We start from the raw sequence: 25,677 nt of genomic DNA on the forward strand, positions 1-25,677 counted from the left end.
CCACATATTTATCATTCCCAGTTTTTTGTATTCTTTGCATAGATTTGAGGGTTTTTTTAACTTCTTATTTAAAATGAATTTAAAAATTTTTTTATATTGAAGTATAACTGATATATAACATTATATTATTTTCAGGTGTACAAATACTTATTTAATACACTGTGAAATCACCACAACAAGTCTAGTTAACATCTATAACCAGTACCAAAAAAAACATTTTTTCCTTGAGATAAGAACTTTTAAGATCTACTGTCTTAGCGACTTTCAAATACAGTTGACCCCTGCACAACATGGTAGTTGGGGATGCTGACCCCCCTACACAGAAATCTGTGTCTAAGATTTTTAGCCTGGTTTTGTGGCAGTTTGATGATGGTATATCTTGGTGTGGCTTTTCTTGTATTTATCCTACTTGGAGGTGGTTGAGCATTGATCTTTGGATTTATAGTTTCCATCAAAATGAATAAAATGTCCACTCACTAATTCTTCAAATATTATTTCTCTCATCCCCTGCCTTCTGACCCTAATCACAATTGTGTTAGATGGCTTTTTGTCCCATAGGTCACTAAGACTCTTTCATCTTTTAAAGCTTTTTTCTTCTCTGTGCACTTCAGTTTTTACTGCTTTGTCTTCAAGTTTACTGATTGTTTTTCTTCTTTGATCTTCTGTTAATTCTTTGAAGAATTTTTTTTTCTTTCAATCTAGAAGTTCATTTTGTGGTTTTTTTTAAATCTCTTTGTATCTTTTCTCATGTTCTTTTTTTATTTTTCCCTCAAGTCCTTAACATTAGTATATTCTTCTGATCCCAATGCTTGTGCATTTCTGGGTCTCTTTCTATTGAATACTGCTTCTCCTTATAGTGATTTTTTATTGGATGTTGGATATTGTAGATTTTTATATTGTTGAGTGTTTGGATTTTGGTTTTTTTCTTATAAAGAGTGTTGAGCTTTGTTCTGGCAGATAATTGACCTTGCTAGCTTGATCTTTTCAAGGCTTTTCTTACGCTTCATTAGGGGAAGTCTTGAGTAGCGTTTCCTAGTACAGTTTGACACTAGTACTAAGGCATGGCCTTTCTGAGGTTTCTACTGAATGACCCTACTAAACAATGAGGATTTTTTCCACTCAAGCTGGTTAGAACTCCAGAGTCTCTCTTTCTTGTGTGAAGCCTGTGAATTTTCTAGCCTGTAGCTTTCCAGTTGCTCAAACTATACAAATATGGCTTAGTATTCAGCAAAGACTCAGGGAGACTCCATGTAGATCTTTAGAGCTCTATTTCTATGTGTTTCCTCTGTTACTGCCCTGTAACTTCTAATCGGCTCAGCCTTTCTGAACTCTTATCTCTGTCACCTTAACACAATGAGACTGTCCTGATTCCCCCCTCCCTGCTTAACATTCCTGAATTTATGTACCTTCAAGTAACTGTAGGGCTCACCCCACTTGTTTATCTTTTCTTAGGAATCACAGTTTTGTGCTGCCAATTATCCAGTGTCTGTAAATAGTTGTTTCATATATTTTGTCCAGTTTACTCATTGTTTACAAAGTTCTTGAAATCTGCCATAGTAGCAGAGAAAGTCCTATAGGTTGCATCATACTTAAATTTGCAGCTAAATTTTCCAACAAAGAATGAAAAATATCTCCAAAATCTATCATTCAGATCTTTTATATTGACTTTTATTTACTTCACCTCAATTTTAAAAACTTCTATTTATGCAAATAACATTTTCAAGTTATAAAGTTAGGGAATATAATAATAGAAATAGTACCTTGAATGTACAACATCTGCCTCCCAAAAAGGTTGGAACACAGCAAATTAATACTCTCATTGTTTTCCAAAACAATATGGAAGAGCCTGCATATTATTATCTCTGAGATTTGTCATATGAGAACCACCTTCTCAATGTGGTTTTATTCTTTGATTTTTATATAAACTTAATTTGCCTTGATGTTTCTGAAATCTCTGATATGCTGTTTTATTTCCATTCATTTCTCTTCTGTGTCCTTTCTGTCTGTATCTTCCAGTGACTTTTCCTTCTTACTTCGAATCTAGTTTATTCGTGACAAATTCCTGGAGAAGGGATTGGTCATTTGTATGTTACAGTATTTGCCTCTAGACCTTCAGTTACAAAATACAGTTAACAAAATGCAATATTGAAAAATACGCATTAGCACCTTCCCCATTCAGAAATAATATTTGGCCTTATTAACTTATGATTCAGATTAAATGCAACACTAGTTATAATAATACTAACAAAAGTAATTATTACTACTAAACGTAATGGCTAACGCTTATAAATAGGGCATATTATATACAAGCCACTGTTCTTTTTTTTTTTTAAAGATTTTATTGATTTATTTGACAGAGAGAGACACAGCAAGAGAGGGAACACAAGCAGGGGGAGTGGGAGAGGGAGAAGCAAGCTTCCTGCAGAGCAGGGAGCCCCATGTGGGGCTTGATCCCAGGACCCTGGGGTCATGACCTCAGCCGAAGGCAGACACTTAACGAATGAGCCACCCAGGCGCCCCACAAGCCACTGTTCTAAACACTTTAACTCTTAATCTTCTCAGCAGTCCTTTGAGATAAGTACTATTATCATCCCCACTTTACAGATGGGAAAAAATGAGGTAAAGAGGGTATGTGACTTGGCAGTGTTTCTATGCTAAAAGTAGTAGAACCAGGAATTAAATCCAAGCCTTCTGGCTCCTAGTCATGCTCTTAAGCACTGTGCTGTACTATCTAAACTGTTTCTTACACTGCCTCTTTGTAGTCACACAAATACTACTTCCCTTTCCATTGATTTCAAATAGTTCTCAAATCCCATGTAGTTGTCTAAGTTCATTGTCATAGCCTCCCATATTTCCTCTCTCCTTGTTCATCATCTATACTTAAATAAGTCTGATCTTTGAGGTTACTTAAAATTCAGTGATTCCCTAGAACATTAGAATTTTAATCATGTTATATTGGTTCTAGCACCTAGAAGTATGTCTAATACAAAATAATATCTTGATAACTGTTCTGTGAATTTAATTATGTCTGCTGATATTTAGAAAATCTGAAACTGTTCTTTCTCATACGGAAGAGAAACAAAGGTGAGCTTCTCAGCCTCAGAATATAGATATTGATGTAGTTAACCAACTAAGCTAGTTTATTTACCTAAGGTACAATACCCACCTTGTCTTCCTTATGAACTAAAATGGAGATGTTTCTGTAGGTCGATGTCACTGGGACCATCTCTGTTTAACTTCTAAGCCCTCTCAAATTCATTCCCAGACTTTCATTATTGATTGCACTCAGGTTCTGCACTCCATTCTAAGAAAAGACAGCCACTCCAGAGCAGACCCTCTAGTACCTCGTACATCTTTCTTTCATCAGGCCATCCTGTTTCTGAATGTGATCTAATTTTTAAAATACAATTAAGATTATGTTTATTTATGAAATGATGGTTTCCACTCTGAAAAGGTCACAGATCTCTGTCTGTCCTTTGATTTAAGGGCTATAAACAACACGTTAAAAATTGGCTTAGAGATCCTGGCCAGATAGCCCCTACCCCACCTTCCCCATAAGTAGTGTTATGGCATCATATTAACATGGACACACCTTTCCCTTCTGGTGTAAATTCATTGAGATATAATTTGGGATTTAAGCTGAGAAGTACCCAGGATTGGGAAATAATAGAGATCATATAGAGCCAGTATTTACCTGATGGAAGGATTAGAGATAAAGCTTTCATAAGTACTGTTTCAGGCTTACATTAGAGATACCTACAGAGACCAAAAAAATCAACTTTAAAAAAATAAGCAAATCCAACCTTTTGTTTAAGAATGTCAAGATTTCACAGAAGTGCTGCCTTTTGTAAGTAAGCTATTTGAGACTTTGTCTTTAAAAAATAAGCATTAAACTTTGGTTTAAAGATAAAAAAAATTTTGGACAGCTCTAGAAATGTTTAATTAGTTAATAATATAAAAGATTAAAAATTTAAAACTCTTATAAGTATTTGAAAGTATAAGTGAAGTAAACCTAAGTCTTATGAATTGAATTCTCATTAAATCTTCACACACACAAAAAAATCTTCCCGAAAAAAAAGTATGTCCTCTAAAGATAGCTTTATGTTAATATTTCAATAAATTATTCTTATGCAGACTCCTTCCTTTGGAAATCAACAGTCTTTTCCTGGAATATGACTTTTTTGATAGTGTGATCCTTGTATTTTTAAAAATTATTTTCTTCAGAAAATTACAGTGATGATTTTGAAGGTGAGGAGGATATTGATGCACCTTTGACTACTCAAGAAGAGACTAATACCAAAGAAAATCCCAAATCTGAAAAACTACACGTACCCAAACAGGTATACATCAATTATATATTTGACAATTTTGAAACTTCTGTCATCACCTTAGCTGACTGTCACTATATGAAGAGTTCAAAATATGGAGTTTGTCATTGTCTTGCTCATTGTTGTAAAGTTGTAAGTCTCTTAACACTCAGACATTTTCTTAATTCAGGATGTCAATTAATGTAAATCTTAATGAAATATGGCTATTGATTTTTTAAAGGATCTTTTTGGCAAGTAACTTCTTTAAGTTTTAGAAATTAAAATTTTAATTGAAATCTCAAATCTAATTTTTAACAGGTATATTAAGCTACATCTTCTTTGGTAGATCTTGTCCTTGGGAAGTACAATCAGTATTTATGCTAACTGACATTACTGTCTGAAACTTACTTGGCTAAGATCATGAATTAAATTATTCCATTCATATTCAGTTGTTGCTGTACTCCAATTCTCTTTTTCTCAGTTCTTACAAATATTGGCTAAGTGTATTACTACATATTGCCTGACATATAGAGCTTATCCTTGAAGCTACCTAATAGTAACTAACTAGTAGGATAATTACTATTTGTTATGTTGGTCTTGATCTGTACAAGTGAGGTCTCTTTTGGGACTGCATGTTAGGACTAGATGTTTTAAACATGTATGAAACCATAGGTGTCTAAATAGAAGTAAGAAATACTACCCAGGTATTAATAAATACTTATTTTTAAATATACCTGGTGCTTTGTCACTGGGTGTCTCTACATCACTCAGTTTGGAGGGGAAAATAAGAAAACCTTTAGAAGTACATGAAGATTAATGTGATCTGCTGGTTATCCTTAGAAGCTTAATGGGATTTATACTTGGAATATGGCAGTTTCAATGTTTTATGAAAGATAGGTCAGTAGAAGGCATAGTGGTTTGATATATCAAGAAAATATAGCCTGCATAAAAATTGTCAGTATAAATGTACACATTGCCTATCCAAGTGGAGAACATAGGTGACACTAATTATAAAACTTACTCTAAGGGAACTTACAATTTTTTTTAGGGAACTTATAATTTTGACAAATTTCAACTATCTTGCCATTTGGTGGCCTGCCTCTTTGAAAATTTTGTTTCTCAAAATGTAGGTGAAACAGAATACAAGTTATATTTGATCATTAATTTTGAACAATAAAAGAAAAATGATTGATGTTACAATAGCAAGAATCTTATGTAAAGTATTCATGTTATCTTGGAGTTCAAAAAATAGAATTTCTGAGCAAGGTGGATGAGCAAATGGCATCTAGATACTTTAAACAAAGCTTTTAAAGGCCTAAAGGGATTGGTAATTGCTACAGTTCTGAAGAAACTTCTAGAAGTTCTTTCACAGCTACCTTCTCAGTCTTACAGAATTATTAGTGAATGAGGGTGATGAAAGAAACCTAGAAAGTACATTTCTTGACTTTTCCATAGTGGAGTAAAACACAGGTTTTCAGATTTTGCTATTATTTGCATTGTGGGCATTTTACATAATTTTGATTTCAAATCATATTATTTTCTTTTAATTTAGGAAGAAGAGAAAATTGGTATGCTGGCTAATGGTAAGTATTAGGTGGCAAAAGATTGGTCTGTTCAAATTGTAGCTAAATAATTCTGAATAAGTTACTATCTTCCTTTGTTTTTAAGTATCTCTAAGGAATTAAAATCCACAGATTTTTCTCAGCAATATGTACCTTATGCCTGTCTTGAATAATTCCTGTCATATGTAAGAATATTTCCTTTTTAAAAGACTAGGACCAGATGGCAGTATGGTAAAGTCTACCAAACGTTCAAAGATGAATTCATCCTTCTTAAAATCTTCCAAAAATGGAAGAGGAATTCTTCAAACTCATTCTATGAGGCCAGTGTTAACCCTGACACCAAAACCAGACAAAGACACCTCAAGAAAAGAAAACCACAAGAAAGCAAGCAATTCCATTTACAATAACATGAAAAAGAATAAAATATTTAAGAATAAATTAAGGAAGTGAAAGAGATGTACACTTAAAACTATAAAATATCGATGAAAGAAATTGAAGAACACACAAATAAGTGAGAAGATATTCTGTGCTGATTGATTGGAAGAATTAATGTTAAAATGTCTGTACTACCTAAAGCGATCTACAGATTCATTGCAATCCATATCAAATTCAAAAGGTATTTTTCACAGAAGTAGAGAAAACAATCCTAAAATTCACATGGAACCACAGAAGACCCTAAATAGCCAAAACAATCTTGAGAAAAAAGAACAAAGCTGGAGGCATCACACTTCCTGATTTCAAATATATTACAAAGCTACAGTAATCAAAATAGTATGGTATTGGCATTTTAAAAAAAGACAGATCAGTGGAGAGTCCAGAAATAAACCTATGCATATATGGCCAATTAGTTATGGATAATGGCACAAAGAACACAAAGTGAGGAAAGGAATAGTTTCTTCAATAAATTGTGTTTGGAAAACTGGATAGCCACATGCAAAAGGTGCAACTGGACTCCTATCTAACCCCGTACACAAAATTGAACTCAAAATGGATTAAACACTTGTACATAAGACCTAAGACTATAAAACCCATAGAAGAAAACATATGGGGTAAGCTCTTTTACACTGGTCTTGGTGACAGTTTTTTAGATTTCACACCAAAAGCAAAGACAACAAAAGCCAAAATAAACAAGTGGGATTGCATCAAACTAAAAAACTTCTGCACAACATGGGACACCATGAGCAAAATGAAAAAGCATTCTGTGGAATGGGTGAACGTATTTGCAAATTACATAACCATTACAGGATTAATATCCAAAACATACAAGGAACTCATACAACTTAATAGCCAAAAATGACCAAGAGGCACATAAAAAGATGCTTAATTTCAGTAATCATCAGGGAAATGCCATTAAAAACCGCAGTGAGATATCACCTCACACCTGCCAGGATGGCTATTATCAAAATGGTAAGATGCTGGTGAAGATGTGGAGTAAAGGGAACTCTTGTTGTTGGTCAAAATATAAACTGGTATAGCCACTATGGGAAACAGTATGAAGACTCCTCAAGAAATTAAAAATAGGACTATTACATGATCCAGCAGTGCCACTTTTGGATATATATATCCAAAGAAAACAAAGTCATTATCTCAGAGAGATGTCTGTATTCCCATTTTCATTACAGCATTATTCATAATAGCCAAGGTGTGGAAACAGCCTAAATGTCTGTCAATGGATGAATGAAAATGTGACATACATATACCAATGGAATATTATTCAGCTTAAAATAAAGGAAATCTTGCCGTTTGCAACAACATACATGAACTTGGCTAAGTGAAATAGCAAGACAAAGAAAGATGCTTACAGATTCCACCTATAAGTGATACCATGCAAACAAAAGTTGAACTCAGAATCAGAGTAGAATGATGGTTGCCAGGGGCTGAGGGGTGGGGAAAATCAGGAGAGGTTAATAAAAAGTCCAAACTTTCAGTTATAAGATAAAGTCTGAGAATCTATATAAAATGGTGAGTACAGTTGTAACTATTATATAATTGAAACTTGATAAGAGAGTAGAACTTAAGTGTTTTCACCAAAAAAAAAAAAAGGTGATACATGCATTAATTAACTCAGTTGTAGGAATCCCTTCACAATGTATACATAAATCATCATGTTGTCCACATGAAATATATTAAAGTTTTGTCATTTCTACCTCAATAAAGCTAACAAAAAAAAAACAAAGATGGTTAATTGACAGTAGAAAATGTAATTTACAGAGTGAAAGACTTTTACAGTGAAAATTAGAAAACATTGATGAAGAAGACACAGATAAATGGAAAGACATCCTGTGCTTGTGAATTGGAAGAATTAATACTGTTAAAATGTCCATACTACCTAAAGTGATCTGCAAGTCTACAAAGGTAATCCCTATCAAAATCCTAGTGGCATTCCATTTAAAAATTTATAGGGAACCACAAAAGACTCCAAATAGCCAAAGCAAGCTTGAGAAAGAGCAATGCTTGGAGGCATCACCCTCCCTGATTTGGAAATATATTACAAAGCTATAGTAATCAGAACAGTATGGTATTGGCATAAAAACAGACATATAAAACCATTGAGACTATAGAATAGAGAGCCTAGAAATAAATATACACATCTGTGGTCAACTGATCTTCAACAAGGGGGCCAAGAATATACAATGAAGAAAGGATAGTCTCCTTAATAAGGCATACCTTGTTTTATTGTGCATTGCTTTATTGTGCTTCACAGATAGTTTTTTACAAATAGAAAGTTTGTGGCAACCCCACATAGAGCAAGCCTGTCAGTGCCATTTTTCCAACAGCATTTGCTCACTTTATGTCTCTGTGTTATATTTTGGTAATTCTTGTGATTTTTCAAACTTTTTCATTATTTGTTATAGTGATCTGTGATTAGTGATCTTTGATGTTACTCTTGTAATTGTTTGGGGGCACCATGAACCATACCAGTGTAAGACAGCAAACTTAATTGATAAATGTTGTGTTCTGACTGCTCACTGACTGGCTGTTACCTCATCTCTCTCTCCTCAGGCCTCCCTATTATCCAAGACACAACAATATTGAAATTCGGCCAGTTAAGAACCCAGTAGTGACTCTAAGTGAGTAAAAGGAAGAGTCACATGTCTCTCACTTTTTTTTTTTTTTAAAGATTTTATTTATTTGAGAGAGAGAATGAGATAGAGAGCCTGAGAGGGGGGAGGGTCAGAGGGAGAAGCAGACTCCCCGCTGAGCAGGGAGCCCGATGCGGAACTTGATCCCGGGACTCCAGGATCATGACCTGAGCCGAAGGCAGTCGCTTAACCAACTGAGCCACCCAGGCGCCGCATGTCTCTTACTTTAAATCAGAAGTTAGAAATGATGAAGCTTAGTGAGGAAGGCATGTTGAAAACTGAGATAGGCCATAATACACTTGATCATCCAAGAGTTCTGATAGAGATGTATGATGAGATTCATGTTGTTTTCATGCCTGTGTTTCATAACACAGCATCCATTCTGCAGCCCATGGATCAAAGTAATTTTGACTTTCAAGTCTTACTGTTTAAGAAATACATTTCATATGGCTATCATTGTGCAAGATAATGATTCCTCTGATGGATCTGGGTAAAGTAAATTGAAACCTTCTGGAAAGGATTCACCATTTTGGATGTCATTAAGAACATTCATGATTTACAGGAAGAGGTTAAAATATCAACATGAACAGGAGTTTGGAAGAAGTTGATTCCAACCCTCATGAATGACTTGGAGGGGTTCAAGATTTTAGTGGAGGAAGTAACTGCAGATGTGGTAGAAATAGCAAGAGAACTAAAATTAGAAATGGAGTCTGAAGATGGGATTGAATTGCTGCAGCCTTATGGTCAAATTTGAAAGGATGAGGAGCCTCTTATGGATGAGCAAAGAAGGTGGTTTCTTGAGATGGAGTCTCCTCCTGGTGAAGAGGCTGTGAAGGCTATTGAAATGACAATAGAGGATCTAGAACATTACATAAGCTTAGTTGATAAAGCGAGCAGCAGGGTTTGAGAGGATCAACTCCAATTTTGAAAGAAGTTCTGTGGGTACAATGCTATCAAGCAGCATTGTATGCTACAGAGAAGTCATTTGTGAAAAGAGGAGCCAATTGATGTAGCAAACTTAATTGTCCTACTTTAAGAAAGTGTTACAGCCACCCCCACATTCAGCAACCACCACTGTGGTCGGTCAGCAGCCATCAACATTGAGGCAAGACTCCACCAGCAAAAAGATTACAACCTGCTGAAAACTCAGGTGGTGGTTGGTATTTTTTAGCAGTAAAGTATTTTTAAACTGAGGTATGGACACTATTATAGATGTAATGCTATTGCACACCTAATAGACTACATTTTGGTGTAAATATAACTTTTATATGCACTGAGAAACCAAAAAAATTAATCTGACTGGCTTTGCAATATTGCAATATTGGCTTTATTTCAGTGATCTGGAATTGAACCTGCAGTATCTCAGTTATGCCTGTATATGGTATTAAAAAACTAGACACTCATATGTAGAAGAATGAAATTAGACCCTTATCTCACCCCACATACAAAAGTCAACTCAAGATGGACCAAAGGCTTAAATATAAAACCTGAAACTATAAAATAACTAGGAGAGAACATAGGAAAAAGCCTCTTGGCATTGCTCTGGGGAATAATTTTTTAAATATGACCCCAAAACACAGGCAACAAAAGCAAAAATTGACAAATGGGAGTGCATCAAAAAAAATGCTATCTAGCAAAGGAAACAATCAACAGGGTGGAAAGACAACCTATAGATGGTAGAAGATATTTGTAAACCATATTTCTGATAAGGAATTGATACCCAAAATATATATGTGCAACTCAATAGCAAAAGACCTGATAACCCAATTAAAACTGAGCATAAGACCTAAATAGACATTTTTCAAAAGAAGACATACTAATGGCCAACAAACACATGTAAAGATGCTTAGCTTCCCAAATCAGGAAAATGCAAATCAAATGAGATATATCCCTCCTACCTGTCAGATTGGCTATTTATCAAAAAGACAAAAAAATAACATGTTGGTGAGGACATGGAGAGAAGGAAACTTGTACACTGTTGATGGAATGTAAATGGGTGCAGCCACTATGGAAAACCATACGGAGGTTCCTGAAAAGAATTTAAAGTGGAACTACCTTATGATTTAGTAATGCCACTTCTGGATATATATTTTGAAGAGTTATCTGTACTCCCGTGTTCACTGAAGCATTATTGACAATAGCCAAGATACATAAACAACCTAAATGCCATCGACACATGAATGATAAAGAAAATGTAGTAGATGTAATATTACACTGTGGAGGACATCATGCTAAGTGAAATAAGCCAGATGCAGAAAGACAGATATGGCTTTTCCTGTGAAAGGGAGGTATATGCAAATCGAACTTCAAAGGCCTTCAGTCCTAAGGCTGAAGGAAAAGGCCAACAAGTCCAGCTTGACAAGAAATGGTTTATTAAGGGAATTTACAGGCAGAAGCATGTTTTGTGCACCACAAGATGAATAGATCTCTATAACCCCACCTCCCTTAGGACCTGCCTGTATAGCCCTAGAGGCTGGGAGTACATGCTGAGGGACCACCGAAGGGGACAATGTTTAAGAATAGGTGTGGGTCATAGTCCTATCTCCAGGGCAGATCAAGGACTCTATGCCCTGAGGGTGTACTTAAGGATGTGGTAAAGGAGAAGGAAAGAATGTTGGATGGCAGCTGTGCTCAAGAAGGTTTCAGGTCATAGAACAGTTACGGCAGATATGTCCAAGATAGTATTAGTCTTGTTTACCCATGCATGACCTCACTTACATGTGGAATCTAAAAATGTTAACCTTTAGAAACGAGAGTAGAATGATGGTTACCAGGGACTAGGGGAGGGGGATTTGGGAAGATGTTAAGGAGTACAAAGTTTCAGTTATACAAGATAATTAAGTTCTAGAGATCTAATGTATAACAATATGGTTATAGTTAACAATATTATATACTTGAAATTTGATAAGAGGGGGAAATGTGTGTTCTCACCACACCCATACACAAAACCAAAAGATAGGGTAATGGATATGTTAATTAGCTTGATTGTGGTCAGTATTTCACAGTGTGTACACATATGAAAACATCAAATTGTACACCTTAAATATATACAATTTTTAATTGTCAACTATACCTCAGTAAAGTTGAGGGGGAAGAATATTTCTTTTTTGTTCTTTTTCACAGGCCCTTTGCATTCCACATGTAAATGTACTTTAGACCTGTATATAAGCATAGTTATGGATGTTAATGTAATCATGCTTATTACATGTATATGGTTATATGCTCTTTATATGGAAATATTTATCTTTGTTTTTATACAGCTTATATATGATTAAAATATTAAATTGAGGAACCATACAAATTTCTCTATATTCCTCTAATTTTTTTTTTATATTGTTCTAGTGGTGCTGCTTGATTCCTTAGACTCTGTTGCAGAGGTCAACCTTGATGAACAGGATAGAGCAACTAAGCCGGAGGCCCTGCCAGAAATGGCTGATAATGAAATGACAGGAACAGGTAAAGGTAGAAAACTGGCTATTCTCTAAATATGTAATAGTTTAAGACTAGTTGACTTTATTTCTAGAGAAATAAATATAATATATAATAATATATACAATTATATCAACAATTAAAAAATTTTGGTGGGGGGTTGCTGAGGGAGAGGGAGAGAATCTTAAGCAGCCTCTGCCCAGCGCGGAGCTCAGTGTGGGGCTTGATCTCATGACCCTGAGATTGTGACATAAGCTGAAATCAAGAGTCAGATGCTTAACCGCCTGAGCCACCCAGGCACCCCAACAATAAAATTTTAATCCCACATTTTTACCATTATTGACAACTTAAATAATCTGTACTTGCCAATGGTGACACTTAATGCTAGTAGGCCAAGTAAAGTGTATGTTTAATAAAGACTTGTTAATGAATGAATGCTGTTGATACAAAGTATAGCACTATAGTGAATATTAATTAATTTTCTCTGCCCCTCCAGAGTATTGTTAAATTTGGAACATGTAGGAGAAATGAGATTTCAGTCTCACTTTGCTTTTCTATTGTTCCCTCTGTGTAGGAGAAAGCTAAATCACATTCCAAAATTTCAAAATGCCTTGGACCATGTAGACTTTTCAAAAGATTATGAAGATCTTTAAGACAATGCCTTTTCAAACTATTAAGGCAGTGGAATCCTTACCTCCAAATGAAATCTCATGTAGTACTCTCTGTGTATTTTATCAGTATAAATATAAACATTTACATTTATTACATTTACTTATAAAGTTGGTGAGAACAATAATGGTCTTTTGAAATTTTTAAAATCAGAAGTTTTAGACATTTGTTGTATTCTTATATCATCATCAGATTTCTGATATGTTTGTATATTTTATTTTTGTATAATATTAAAATATTCTTGGCTTACTACATAAATAGTTGCAGCTGAGAAATTTTTAATCAGCTTGCTTTGCAAGTCTCAATTGACTGGTATGGTCAATTAAACCAATTCAGACATTTGGAACAAAAGAGCAATAGAAATGATAAATCACTAACCAACTCTAAACATCTGCTTGTATTTTATTTTTATTTTATTTTTTATTTCTTCTTACATTTTTATTGAAGTACAGTATACCCAGGGAAAGTTCATGTATGTAATAGTGCAACCTGATGAATTTTCATATACTGAACACACCCATGTAACCAGCAACCAGATCAAAAAACAAAGCATGACCAAAACCACGAAGTCCACTCAAGATCTTATTTCTAGTCACTGCTGTTCCAAAAGTCACCACTGTCTTGTTTCATCCACTTCCATTTAAAAACGTAATTATGAAAGTAAAAAAAATTACAACAGTTTTCCCATCAAGTCATGTTATTCATTTACTTGTTGTTACCCAGTTGAATATTCGCCGTAATGAAAGCATGTGCTGAGCACCTGTTCCTCAGTCTTACTGCTGTTCCAAGTACATGTCATGTGTGTGCTATGGTAGTCACCCTACATGCACAGTTGTCTGCCGACACGAATTCTTGTAAAAGACCAGTATAGAGTTACAGCTTTTCTAATCAGTGATACATTATAGGAAATGGATATATATACAGGATAGTCAGAGGAGCTGCATTCTAAGATGTGCATGAAAGCAAAGCAGGAAACAAAAGTTATCACTCTGATGGTTTTCAAAATATTACAGTTGCCTAAATGGCACAGTTGAGTGTGCAGATTAATTTCTATTTTTATGTTTTAAAGCACGATTTAAGATGAAATTTCACTCAATCATCTGTAGAACCCATGATTTTCTCTGAGAAACTATGATTTTGTAAAACACAGTATGAAAACCACTGCTGTAGGTTATAAGAAAAAAAATGTATTACTGAATGAAAAAACTCTTATTAAGATGATTCAAGCAGTTATATAAAGCTATAGTTTTCTGGTCTTATTTCTTAAATGCTCTTGACTCTGAAATAATTTGATTGTTATTACTGGAAAATAGTAAGTATGATCTTATTGTCATATATAGCCTTGGACTCATAGTCCCAGCTTTGCCAGTTATCAGCTGTGTGACACTGGACAACTAATGCCTCTAAGCCTGTTTCCTCATCTTTAAAATGAGGCCTTGTGTTGGTCAACTCAGATAATGTATAATGCCTAATATATTGTTAAGATTCAATAAGCAGTAGCACTTAATGGTTCTTACCACTATTATTTATAGCAACCTTCTGTTTAATGGTAGAAATTATAATAAAAAACTTGAAGGCATACAGTATAAATACTTATTGGCTGTGGGGTATTGAGTTTTACCTACTATTTCAAAAATACACCTGATAATCTTCAAATCAGCGTATGAACTTGGTTTAAGAACTGAAAAATCAGACGGTTGTTTAGTGTGTTTTTGTTTTGTTTTGTTTTTATAAAATGTTTCTTTAAGTATTAAGCAACCTCAGTTTAGGTGATACATTGTCAAAGATCATCTTTTTAAAAAGGTATCACTTTTGAAATTCTTTGTGCTTTATTGTATTAGAAAGGTTGATAACTGTACAAATGAGGGTCAGATTCAGCCTTTTGCTTATTTTCATTTGTCTCCTGGGCAGGTACCGTTTTGTGCTATGCTGCACGAGTGGAGCATTCACAGTATGACAGTATTGCTTCAAAACCAGGTCCTTGCCTCTGCAATGTAGGATTTGACATTTCTCAACTCCCTAAAGTAGAAAAATTAGGGAGCTTTTGACTTGTAATAATATATTAAATAACTACCTAGAATCCTCTCTTTTTCATGTAAAAGGCAGAGAAGTCAGCCCTTTACTGATGAGGCTATATCTACAATTTTATTCTTAAGCATTAATTAATTAATCATGGGTATTAATAGAAAAGGAGACTGCTTACCTTATTTCTCTCCTTTTCCCCCCACTCTTCTGTGACTCTTTTATTCTTTTCTCTAATTTTAAAAATTCCAGTGTTAGTAATGAAAGGTACAAAATAAGTAAGAAAAATACTTACAAAATTTTAAATCATTATTATCATTAGAGTCTTCTTCAAATTCTTTTTTCCAGAATTTATTTATTAATTGGTGGGAGAAGGAGGAGATTAATAGGGAAGGAAGAGTGAATGATGACATCAGGTTTTCTATTTTGGATGACTGGGTGAATAGTGATGCCATTAGCTAAAATACTTGTAGTAGAACAAGTTTTGTTGGGGAATATAATTAATTCAGGTGGGGATATATTAGATTTGATTTACTTATAGTGTAAATGTCTGTTAGAAAGTTTAATATTCAGAAAAGAGGTAAGGACAAAGACATAGATTTGGGAGTCACAATCATATGGGTAACAGTTGAGCTAAGGGTCTTGAAGAAATTTGCCAGCTCAAAAATAAATAAATAAATAAATGAGAGGTTTAAAAAAGAGGACTGAAGATGGAACTCTTGAGATGAGCCATTTACCATAAAGGATGGATACGTAGCCATCAGAGTGGTGGGAAGAACAAGAAGAGGCTATACAGAAGAAACAGTTCCCAGGAAGAGGACAGTGTCAGATGTCTCACCGGGTTGGAGAGAATTAAAGATGGCTAGATTTGACTATTAGAAAATTGCTTTTGATTATAGCAGTGTACGCAGGATATTGGAACACATACTGGATCGTAAAGTTAGGGGAGTGAATTTCAGTTGAAGAAATGCAGACTACAAGATACTTGGTGGCACTGGGAAGCAGAGAGAGAATGCAAGAGTGAGAGAGTGGTAGTGGTAAGGGAGACAGAATCCTTGAAAGATTTTGTCAGCTTAGGAAATTTGGGATAGTTTTATCCAGTGTAATGGGGTTGATTAAGGGTAGTGAGAAGAGAAGGCAATAACTAGTGGAGTCAGAGTTTATTTACAGTTCCTGTGTCAGGACACATCTCAACTTGCTAAAGAGTTATTGAGCCTGCTCTGATTTTGTACTGTTAGGCTATAGCTACATATTAGCAAGGTTTGTACTTTATAATGTTGCAGTTGTCCCACCAGCCTCATTCACCATTCCAAACACATGAAGGGATGATATTGGTGTTTTATGTCTTTCATGTATTTGTGTGATTATACTGGAGATGACATTTATTCCAATAGGTGTTTCTTATGGACAAAGCAATAGTGACATTGAAGCTCTCCATCAGGCTTATTGTCATATAGCCCATTCTTTGGGAGATGCAGACGAGCAAAGAACTGAGAGTAATGCAATGGAAAATATCAAGAGCTCAGTGAAAGATTATCCTCAAGAAAATGAAGAGTCCTCTAAAAACATCTCTACTACAGAATCTGGTAAAAGTTAATTCGAGACCCTCTCCAAACAGTCTCTAGTGTGGTATAATTTCAATGCAGTTTGCTGTAGTGATTGTTTCTCAGTCTCTGAATTTAACTTAAAGGGTTTGTTAAAATGGAATTTGGGAATCAGTGGTTATAAAGTTAGAGCTGATCATGGGATAAAATTTCAATTCCTCCTTCGGTATGCCTTGGCCAAATTAGGAAATCACCTGTTTTCACTTTTTTATGCTTTTCTATACTAAAGTTATTTTTTAAATAGAGAACAGTATTTTAGAATCAACTAAAATATATTTAACAAATGTGTGTGCATGTATGGACACAGACATGCACATATTTTTGATATTTTATAGTTAGATACATTATATATAATATATAGATAATAATATATATTATATATATAAATCAAAGGAGATTTTCTTAGTACAAGTAAGTTTATAGTGGGAAACTGGGTTTATTGTATATGCCATTTTGTTAACTGAGTCAGAAAAAATGTAATCTTAGTGGGATTAGACTTTAAGTAATTCACATGATTTTTTGGGTTGCTATTTTAACTTTTTTTCCTCTTAGATCTGCCCACGGTAGAGGAGCTGATGAAACCTATCAGAATAGATTCCTTTGGTGTCAGTGGTTTTGATTTACAACCTGTCAGGTATGAGGTTTTTTGGAATGGATTGTGCAGGTTGTTTGTTTGTTTATTGTTTTGTTACTGGAAACTTTTAGTCATTTCTTTTACATACTCATTCCTAGTGAATGATTAATGGGTAGCTTATATGAGTCTACCTGTGAGTCACTGCTCTCTTCTTATTAGTAGTTCTTACTCAGTTTATCAAAATTCTTCTAGTGCTAAAATAAAAAAATATATATTTTTTTAAATAGATGCCACAAAAAAAAAAGTGCTGCCATTTTTTTAAGTAGTCTGATGGCTTTTTACTGAAAACTAAAATCCTTTCAGCTTTAAATAGCTCAGGGCAGTTGATTTGAACAGTGAGAGGGACCATGAATTTTATTCTGTATGCATCATAGATTTGCTTCTTTATAAACCACTTAGTTTTGCACTTAGTCACAGACCAGCCATCCTTTTACAAGGTAAGTGTTTTGGTCACAAGAGCAGCGGGCTTCAGTACATTTTAATGGAAACTCGTGGGACCACGCTGTCATTCTCCAGCACACAGAGTAGCACATCACAGTAACCTTGCATTTGTGTCACATCCATCATTTCATGTGATCCTCATAACAAATAGGGCAGGCATCTTTATCTGCATCATTCAAGTGATGAAACAGGTAAACCAGTTTAATGGTGGAGCTCTCACAAGAACCAGATGATGATGATGGAGATGGTGGTGGTGGTGGTGATGACAGCTAACATTTTTATCACATGCTTACTGTGGGTCAGGTACTGTGCAGAGTTCTTTACATATTAGATTTCACTTAATCTTATAGCCACTCTGTGTGGTATATTTTATTATCATCTCCATTTCATAGATAAGAAAACTGAGGCTTAAAGAAGTTAAATAGGGGGGTCTGGGTGGCTCAGTCAGTTTAGCATCCAACTCTTGATTTTGGCTCAGGTCGTGATCTCAGGGTTGTGAGATTGAGCCCCGCATTGGGCTCCACGCTGGGCATGGAGTCTGCTTGAGATTCTCTATCTCTCTCCCTCTCCCTGTGCTCCTTCCCACTCCTCCCCCCCCCAAAAAGAAGTGTAAGAAATTGCTCAAGATCATATGGATATAACCAGGAAACACAAGAAGTCCATGTGCTTAACCACTTACACTGTCAGATCTTTGATCTCCATGAAATATTTCTGTGAGAAGCCTGTCATTCCCTCCATGTATTCATTCGTTCATTTGTGTTTTCAGCAGACACAGTTTGAGTCCCTCCTTATACTACCTCCTCATCATGTAAATCCACTTGTAGTGATTTCTCATCCTGTTTCTACATTTCTTCCATTTGAGAGAAAACGAGGCAATGAAGCCAGTCTACTTGAAGGCTAAGTTTAGTATTCTACTGATCTGTAGCACTAGTTAGTATGTTTTCAAGGGCAGATCATTCTCACTTACTGCTGTTTGGGGGCTATGTTAGTATTAATGAAGAGATGTGCTTACATATCTTTGTGTCTTTGTTGGCATAGGTGGAATCATTTTACTAATGTGTAATCTCTAAATAGAGATTTTTTCATTTAAGGTCTAAAAACAAGTATACTTACATTAAAGGCATAACAATCATTACAGAAATATCAATAGTATAAACTTTAGTATTCATGTCTGAAAACTCTTCAGTAAACTGTAGAGTAAATAATCCTGGCTACTGGGATTATTAAAATTTTAGTAGCTAAGCATCATCAAAAATTTATTTTTTGCTCACGTCATAATCCCGTGTGTGTCAGTGGGGTTGGGATGGGACTGTATTCCACATGGTCATTTAGGGACCCGGGCTACTTTGTCATCAACACATGGTTTTAAGGTTGTCGTGGCCTCATCCAACCAGTTGATAAAGAAAGAAAAAAGGTAATTTAGCACAATTCCTTTTAACTGCCTCAACACAGAAGTATTACATCACTTCAATTCACATTCTGTTGGTAAGAACCATCACATCGAGCTAACAAGGTCCAAGAGGCTGGGAAATAGGATTTGCTTATATGCTCAGAAAGAAAAGTTAAATGAGTTTGATAGGCATCTAGTTAGTCTCTACCAGAATCTACCCTTCTAGTAACCAAATATCCATTTTACTCTTCTTTATACACAGACCCACTATCCCCTCCCCAAAGCAAACAGCCCAAAGTCCCATTCAGAACTGTGTCCATCTAAAAGACCAGGATTTCCAGGTGAAGCAGTGTCTTCTCCAACGGGTGTGAATGTAGCTCCTCACTGTCTACTAATCTTGTATCTACACAAGTTCCCTACTTCCTCACCCCCATCCAATATATGATAGCGAAACTACAACAAATACTCCCATTAAGAAGGGAAAAATATGAGGAAAAGACAGCAAATAATGCAACCTTGAAATCCACGGGAAAGGCCTTATAACAATATTTACACTGTTGGCCACAATTGAAGTGGGTTTTGTGGGGAGGCTGTGCCCGTCTTGGAGGATGCATTCCTTTTAGTCCACTTCCTGCCTGCAGGTGGTTTTAAGGCTCCCAGATAAGTCTCTGGCTTTTATTGTTTGTTTTATAAATATGGTTGTGGTTTCCTTGTCATTACAGTTCCTTCAAAAAGTTCAGTAGACTTCTTATCTCTTAGTTTCCAGTGAGTCCCATGTGCCAGTAACTACACTTAAAGTCAGTTTGCTAGTCAGAGGTTTTAAATCTGCTTTAAGTATTTGCTTTTTTTTGTCCCTCTTTCTTTCTTTTTTTACTCTCAATTCAGTTGCAGCTATCTGTATATTATTGAGAACAATAACCTTAAGTGTGAAGAGGACTCCTTTAGTATGATCTTTGTCAAAGGACTGAGTCACTCTTTTCAACTTAGAAGTCTCATGAAATCCTGCTTTTTCATAGCATTTTTCAATGCTGAATCCTACTGTTAGGTTCACAGAGAGTGAACCTTAGAGGCACTGAGTTTCTAGACTCTCTCTGTTTTCTTTGATTTCTTCTTATAAACTGGCCCTTTTTTATCTTGAGCTCATATCTTTTAGTATCTTGTCAAAAGTAGTCAATAGTAGGGGCGCCTGGGTGGCTCAGTTGGTTAAGCGACTGCCTTCGGCTCAGGTCATGATCCTGGAGTCCCAGGATCGAGTCCCGCATCAGGCTCCCTGCTCAGCAGGGAGTCTGCTTCTCCCTCTGACCCTCCCCCCTCTCATGTGCTCTCTCTCTCTCAAATAAATAAATAAAATCTTTAAAAAAAAAAAAAAAGTAGTCAATAGTAGCTAGCACTTAGAAACTCTCCTGCCATTTTTCTTAGTACCCGGACTCAGTAGCCATGTGATCTGCCTTATAAACCATTGTAGGTGATTGTTTGGCAAATGTTTTGTCACTGTAAAACATAGGTTGCCACTTCTCCAGCTTCTAGTATCATTTTCCTTGCCACCCAAAACCCAGCCAGAGCCAATGACACATATCTTCGGTTCTTGTCACCAAAGCACTCACATTCTAAAGGCAAGAACTAGTAATTGGCCCCAACTAGATTCAGGGAGGCAAGGAAATGTAGTTTAGTTAGTATGCAGAAAGAACAGGAGACAGTTTTGATGAGCTTCTAGCCAGATTCTGCTACCTGAAGAAGGAAAGACCTATTATATTTTCTGATGATTCCAACTACTTTAGAAAAGCCTAACAATTACTAAGAAGCCAGTCTATCTTACAAGAAAATAGTAGCCTCTTAAACTTTATTTTATAAATGACATCTTATTTTATAAATTACAAAATTAAATGACCTAATAGACCATGATTACTCAGTTTGAAAATACAGTATCCATATTTTTGGAGCCCCTATGCTATACTGATACTTAACCACATTTAGAACATTTCCTTAAGGGATATTTTCTCTATTTTAAAAATTGAGGGGCGCCTGGGTGGCTCAGTCGTTAAGCGTCTGCCTTCGGCTCAGGTCATGATCCCGGGGTCCTGGGATCGAGCCCTGCATCGGGCTCCCTGCTCAGTAGGAAGCCTGCTTCTCCCTCTCCCACTCCCCCTGCTTGTGTTCCCTCTCTTGCTGTGTCTCTCTCTGTCAGATAAATAAATAAAATCTTAAAAAAAAAAAATTGAATGGTCTGAAATATTACATTGTATTTAAGTGTTTTAAACCACAGACATAATTTTATTTCAAGATACTAGTGATTTTCCTGTTTTACTTTAAAATTTTTCCTATAGTGTGATGAAATTTATGCTTTTTAATATTTATACTTTATTTCTCATTGACATAAATTATTACTTCTTTAGTTTTTTCTAAAAATGTGTAAAATGTTTTTCCTGTCTCAAATGCATGTTGACATGGTATTATGGATGAAAGATTAATTACACAAAGTTCATTAGAAATTCAATTTTTATTTTTTCTTACACAAAAACAGTCTCAGTCTTGCTTGGTTTGTCTTTCCTTTGAAGTAGGTCTCAGAGTCATCCATGTGATCCCTTATTTTATACTGCATTAAATTATCTGAAATTTAAAAGAGTTATAGGACACTATATGAGTATACTCTGCTAACCAGAATTACAGATAATATATTTGACATTAATGACCTAATTTAAATAGTTACAAATATTATATATAAATAATAATATACATAATAAAATATAAATATTTCTTATATTTTGTGTGTGTAAATATATGTGATATGTATGGTATATGTATATATAATTGATATTTGAGGAGTCACCTAAGGTTCATTCTCTGTTTTGTTTTATAGCTATAAGAAACTGGCTGATAGAAAAGAAACTGAATTTGTTAGCCCTTTATCCCTTAAGATGAATCCAAATATTATATCTCAAGAGCCACGAAATGTGAACCAACTTTTTGACAAAAATGAAGAGAATGTGGTTTTACAAAAGACAACAAATAAAGGTATAGAAAATGGCTGTCCAGGAGTAAATACTACGGAAGAACATATAGATAAAATGTACCTTGATATTTTGAGGAAGAAACTATCTGTTGGTCCTTCATTATTGCCTCAGGATGACAAAATAAATAAAGTAAGTGTTTATAATCTAAGTTGATTTGAAATATTGATAAATGAAGTTATATAAATACTATTGATAAGTAGGTACTTCTTAAGCTAGTGGGATTGATTACATACTAACCTCCACATAGATCCTGGATATTTGTGAGCAGTATTTATTAACAACATCCCATAGTCCCCAAATTTTAAAATACTACCATAGCATTAGCTTTCTTTTGGAAGCCATTCTTTACATTCTTCATTTGTTTTTAATAAGTGTAGTCCAGAATTTGAGTAGCACAAGAAAATAAAGTTTATTCATCATTCTAGTGCTTTTTAAATCTTCCCAGTAGTGTGTGTTCTACAAAAGTAGGTAAGTTGGCATTTTATATAAATGCTATTAGCAGCTGTTGAGAAAGTTATATTTTACTATTCCTTTTTCTTCGGTTCTTGATCTATTCTGATTTATAGTTCCTTTGATCTCAATATTCTAGTTTTATTTTACAGTTTTAAGTTACGTGTTTACCATAAACTGTCTCCAGTTTTTTGTGGAATAAGACAGGGTATTAATAAATTTTTATCTTGAGACTTCTGGAGAAAAAAAAAGATAAAATTTTATGTCATTTGAAAACATATTCTTTCCTGTTCTCTTCTATATTAATTTTAGTAATTACACATCTTGTTTTCTGGCAAGCTTATTTTGTTCTCTTATCTTGCTTTGTTTTACTCCTGACTGTGAAGATGTGCTTCAAAATACTAAAATTCTGATGAGTTAGACTTTGAGAACTTCAATGTGTAGTGGTTTGCCTTATAATATAATAATATATATATTATATGTGTGTATATATATAATATAGATAATATATAGATAATATAATAATACAAACTATTATTTAGTAATCACTGTGGTTTTGTGATCTGTTAAATCTTCATTTACAACTGTAGTTGAAGTTTATTTAAGTCCTAAAAAGTTGCTACTTGTGTGCAGACTTTTAAACAACTTAGTTCTGGAGAAGAAGGGGCTATAACTGGTAAACAGGTACCATACAAGAAGGCCAAAAGTGCACCTCCGTTACTTAAAAGAAAACCCCAGAGTGGATTATATGCATCAGTTAGGAGCTCAGGCTATGGCAAATCCAGTTCACCATTCAAGACTTTTTCTACTCTTGAAAAGAAAACTTCAAAGGACGTTATGAAAATGAGATCCAGTCCCACTTCAAATCAAGCTAGGAAAAAAGGTAATTATATGCTCTTTTTGTAATAGAGTTCTGTGCATATAGTGTATTATTTTACTTTCCTTGCTCTCTGCTTTCCTTATTTCTTTCTCTCCTTCTGTGAACTTTTATTTTCATAGGAAAGAATTCATCTTAAGATAGGATATTCCATTCTGAAAGATCCAGTTTACAGGAGGATTTTGGTCATTGGCTCTAGGCTTTCCTGAATGACACTCCTAAAGTATGGGAAGTGAATAGGAGTCAAACTCATCCTCATCTGGTTGACTTTGGAATATCCAGTGTTTACCAGAGAAGAACTACAAATTCAGAATGCAAATGGCAACCTACAAATGAAGGTTGATTATAGAGATTATTTGGATATTAGTTCAGTATAGACTGAGCCAGGCTGGATGTTTTATATAGCACATAATGCATATTTTTATATATCGCAGTGCCTCTGTTTGTTATTTCCTAATGCAGTCATTTATAGTGACAGTAGGAAAGGATAATTTTCAACTTAGGAGCCCATGCAGCAATTAAAAGAACAGAAATGTTCAGATCAAACCAACATTTCTGCTGCCTTTAAATTCCAGTGAGGAAGGGAGAGCTGTGGAGCCAGAAGCATTTTGTCCTTCCCTTTGTGATTAAATTTAATAGGTGACCAATTTCATCATTGTTATATGGTGATATTTGTCATGAAGAGAACTGTCCTCATTGGAAAATTCATTTCTAGCTTGAAATGTCTTTCCTTGCTTTTCCCTAAGACTATTAAGTCCAGGACCACTTTGACTCTATTTTAAATTCTTTAGGCATTAAAGACTCTCTCCTGCCTTTGTGTTGTATTTGCTGCAGCAACCTGTGCATCTAAGATGAAAAGGAAGGCCAAGGCTGATTTATGTCAGAATAGAGGAGAACACCAGCAGGAGGTAGTTATTCTGTAGAGACAGGAATATGATTCTGTAGGATTAATGCAAGCATCCTTTCATCTTCTTCTTAACCTGTGAACCTCTAATTCCTTCCCCTACAAACTCTTTTGTATTGCCTTATTTTCTCTTATTTTTGAAATGACTGTTCTACATGCAAGTGGAGACAACAAGGAACCAATTAGATAGAAAAGTCTAGAGTTCAAGAGGGAGGTGTAGACTGCAGATATGATTTGTGAGTTATTGTGAAAACTAATATAGATGGGCGACGCCTGGGTGGCTCAGTTGGTTAAGTGTCTGCCTTCTGCTCAGGTCATGATCCCAGCGTCCTGGGATCAAGTCCCATGATGGGCTCCTTGCTCAGCGGGGAGCCTGCTTCTCCCTCTGCCTGCCATTCCCCCCCTGCTTATTGTCTCTCTCTCTCTCCCTCTCTCTGGAAATAAATAAATAAAATCTTAAAAAAAAAAAACTACTATAGATGGTTTTTAAACCATGAGACTGACAAAGAGAGTGAGCATTGCTATAGGAGAAAAGCAGACCAAGGCCTGAGCTCTGGGCATGCTAACCTTAGAAGTCAGGAAGAAGAGGAGTAACCTGCAAAGAGAAGAGAGTAAGGTTGGAAGAAACCTGAATATGTGGGATCCTGAAAGCCAAGTGAAGAAAGGAGAATTGATTTATCTGTCAGTTGCTGCTGAGAGAGAAAGGAAAGTGAAAACTGGGAACTGACCTTTGGGTTTAGCGTGGAGGAGGTCATCAGTAAACTGGACAGTTTCCATGGTTATGTGGCTGTAAAAGGCAGGCTGAATGAGAATAGGAGGGAATGTGAGAAATAAAATTGGATGCTTTATAGACCAGGAGGAAAGAGTGTAAAAGGCAGAAAAAAATGGGGTAGTAGCTGGCATGGGAAGTAGAGTCAAGGAAAGCTTTTTGTTTTGGTTTTTTTTTAATGGTAGTAATAATAGTATGCCTAATAGTATGTTTATGCATTTTGGAAAGATTTCAGTAGATTCATGGTGGTGAGAGGGGAAAAATTGCTAGAGCAGTGTCCTTGAGTAGAGGAACTGTAACGGAATCTAGAGGTCATTGAAAGGATTGGCTCCAGATAGAGGCGTGGACAATTCATCTGTGCAAGCAGATGGGAAAGGGGAAGATGTAGACACAGATACTGGTGGGTGGGTAGACATGGTGAAAGAATGTGGATGATTTCTTCTGATTGCTTTTCTCTGAGAAATAAAACATAGTATCATTCGCTGGCATTGAGGATAGGGTAGGAGTGTTAGAGGAGAGGAGAGA

At 35.3% G+C, this 25,677-nt stretch overlaps 1 protein-coding gene across 1 annotated transcript in view; it reads left to right on the top strand.

Moving 5' to 3' along the window:
- The window catches only part of CEP162 (centrosomal protein 162), a 98,560-nt gene that overhangs the window by 20,256 nt on the left and 52,627 nt on the right, over positions 1-25,677 (top strand). The window contains exons 6-12 of the mRNA XM_021693361.1: positions 4,225-4,340; positions 5,860-5,890; positions 12,295-12,408; positions 16,467-16,658; positions 17,229-17,310; positions 21,999-22,281; positions 23,236-23,485. Of these exons, the coding sequence (XP_021549036.1) occupies positions 4,225-4,340; positions 5,860-5,890; positions 12,295-12,408; positions 16,467-16,658; positions 17,229-17,310; positions 21,999-22,281; positions 23,236-23,485 (1,068 nt within the window). The remainder of the gene's footprint in view (positions 1-4,224; positions 4,341-5,859; positions 5,891-12,294; positions 12,409-16,466; positions 16,659-17,228; positions 17,311-21,998; positions 22,282-23,235; positions 23,486-25,677) is intronic.

This window comes from Neomonachus schauinslandi, chromosome 8 (assembly GCF_002201575.2).
Source record: "Neomonachus schauinslandi chromosome 8, ASM220157v2, whole genome shotgun sequence".
Classification (NCBI taxonomy): domain Eukaryota; kingdom Metazoa; phylum Chordata; class Mammalia; order Carnivora; family Phocidae; genus Neomonachus; species Neomonachus schauinslandi.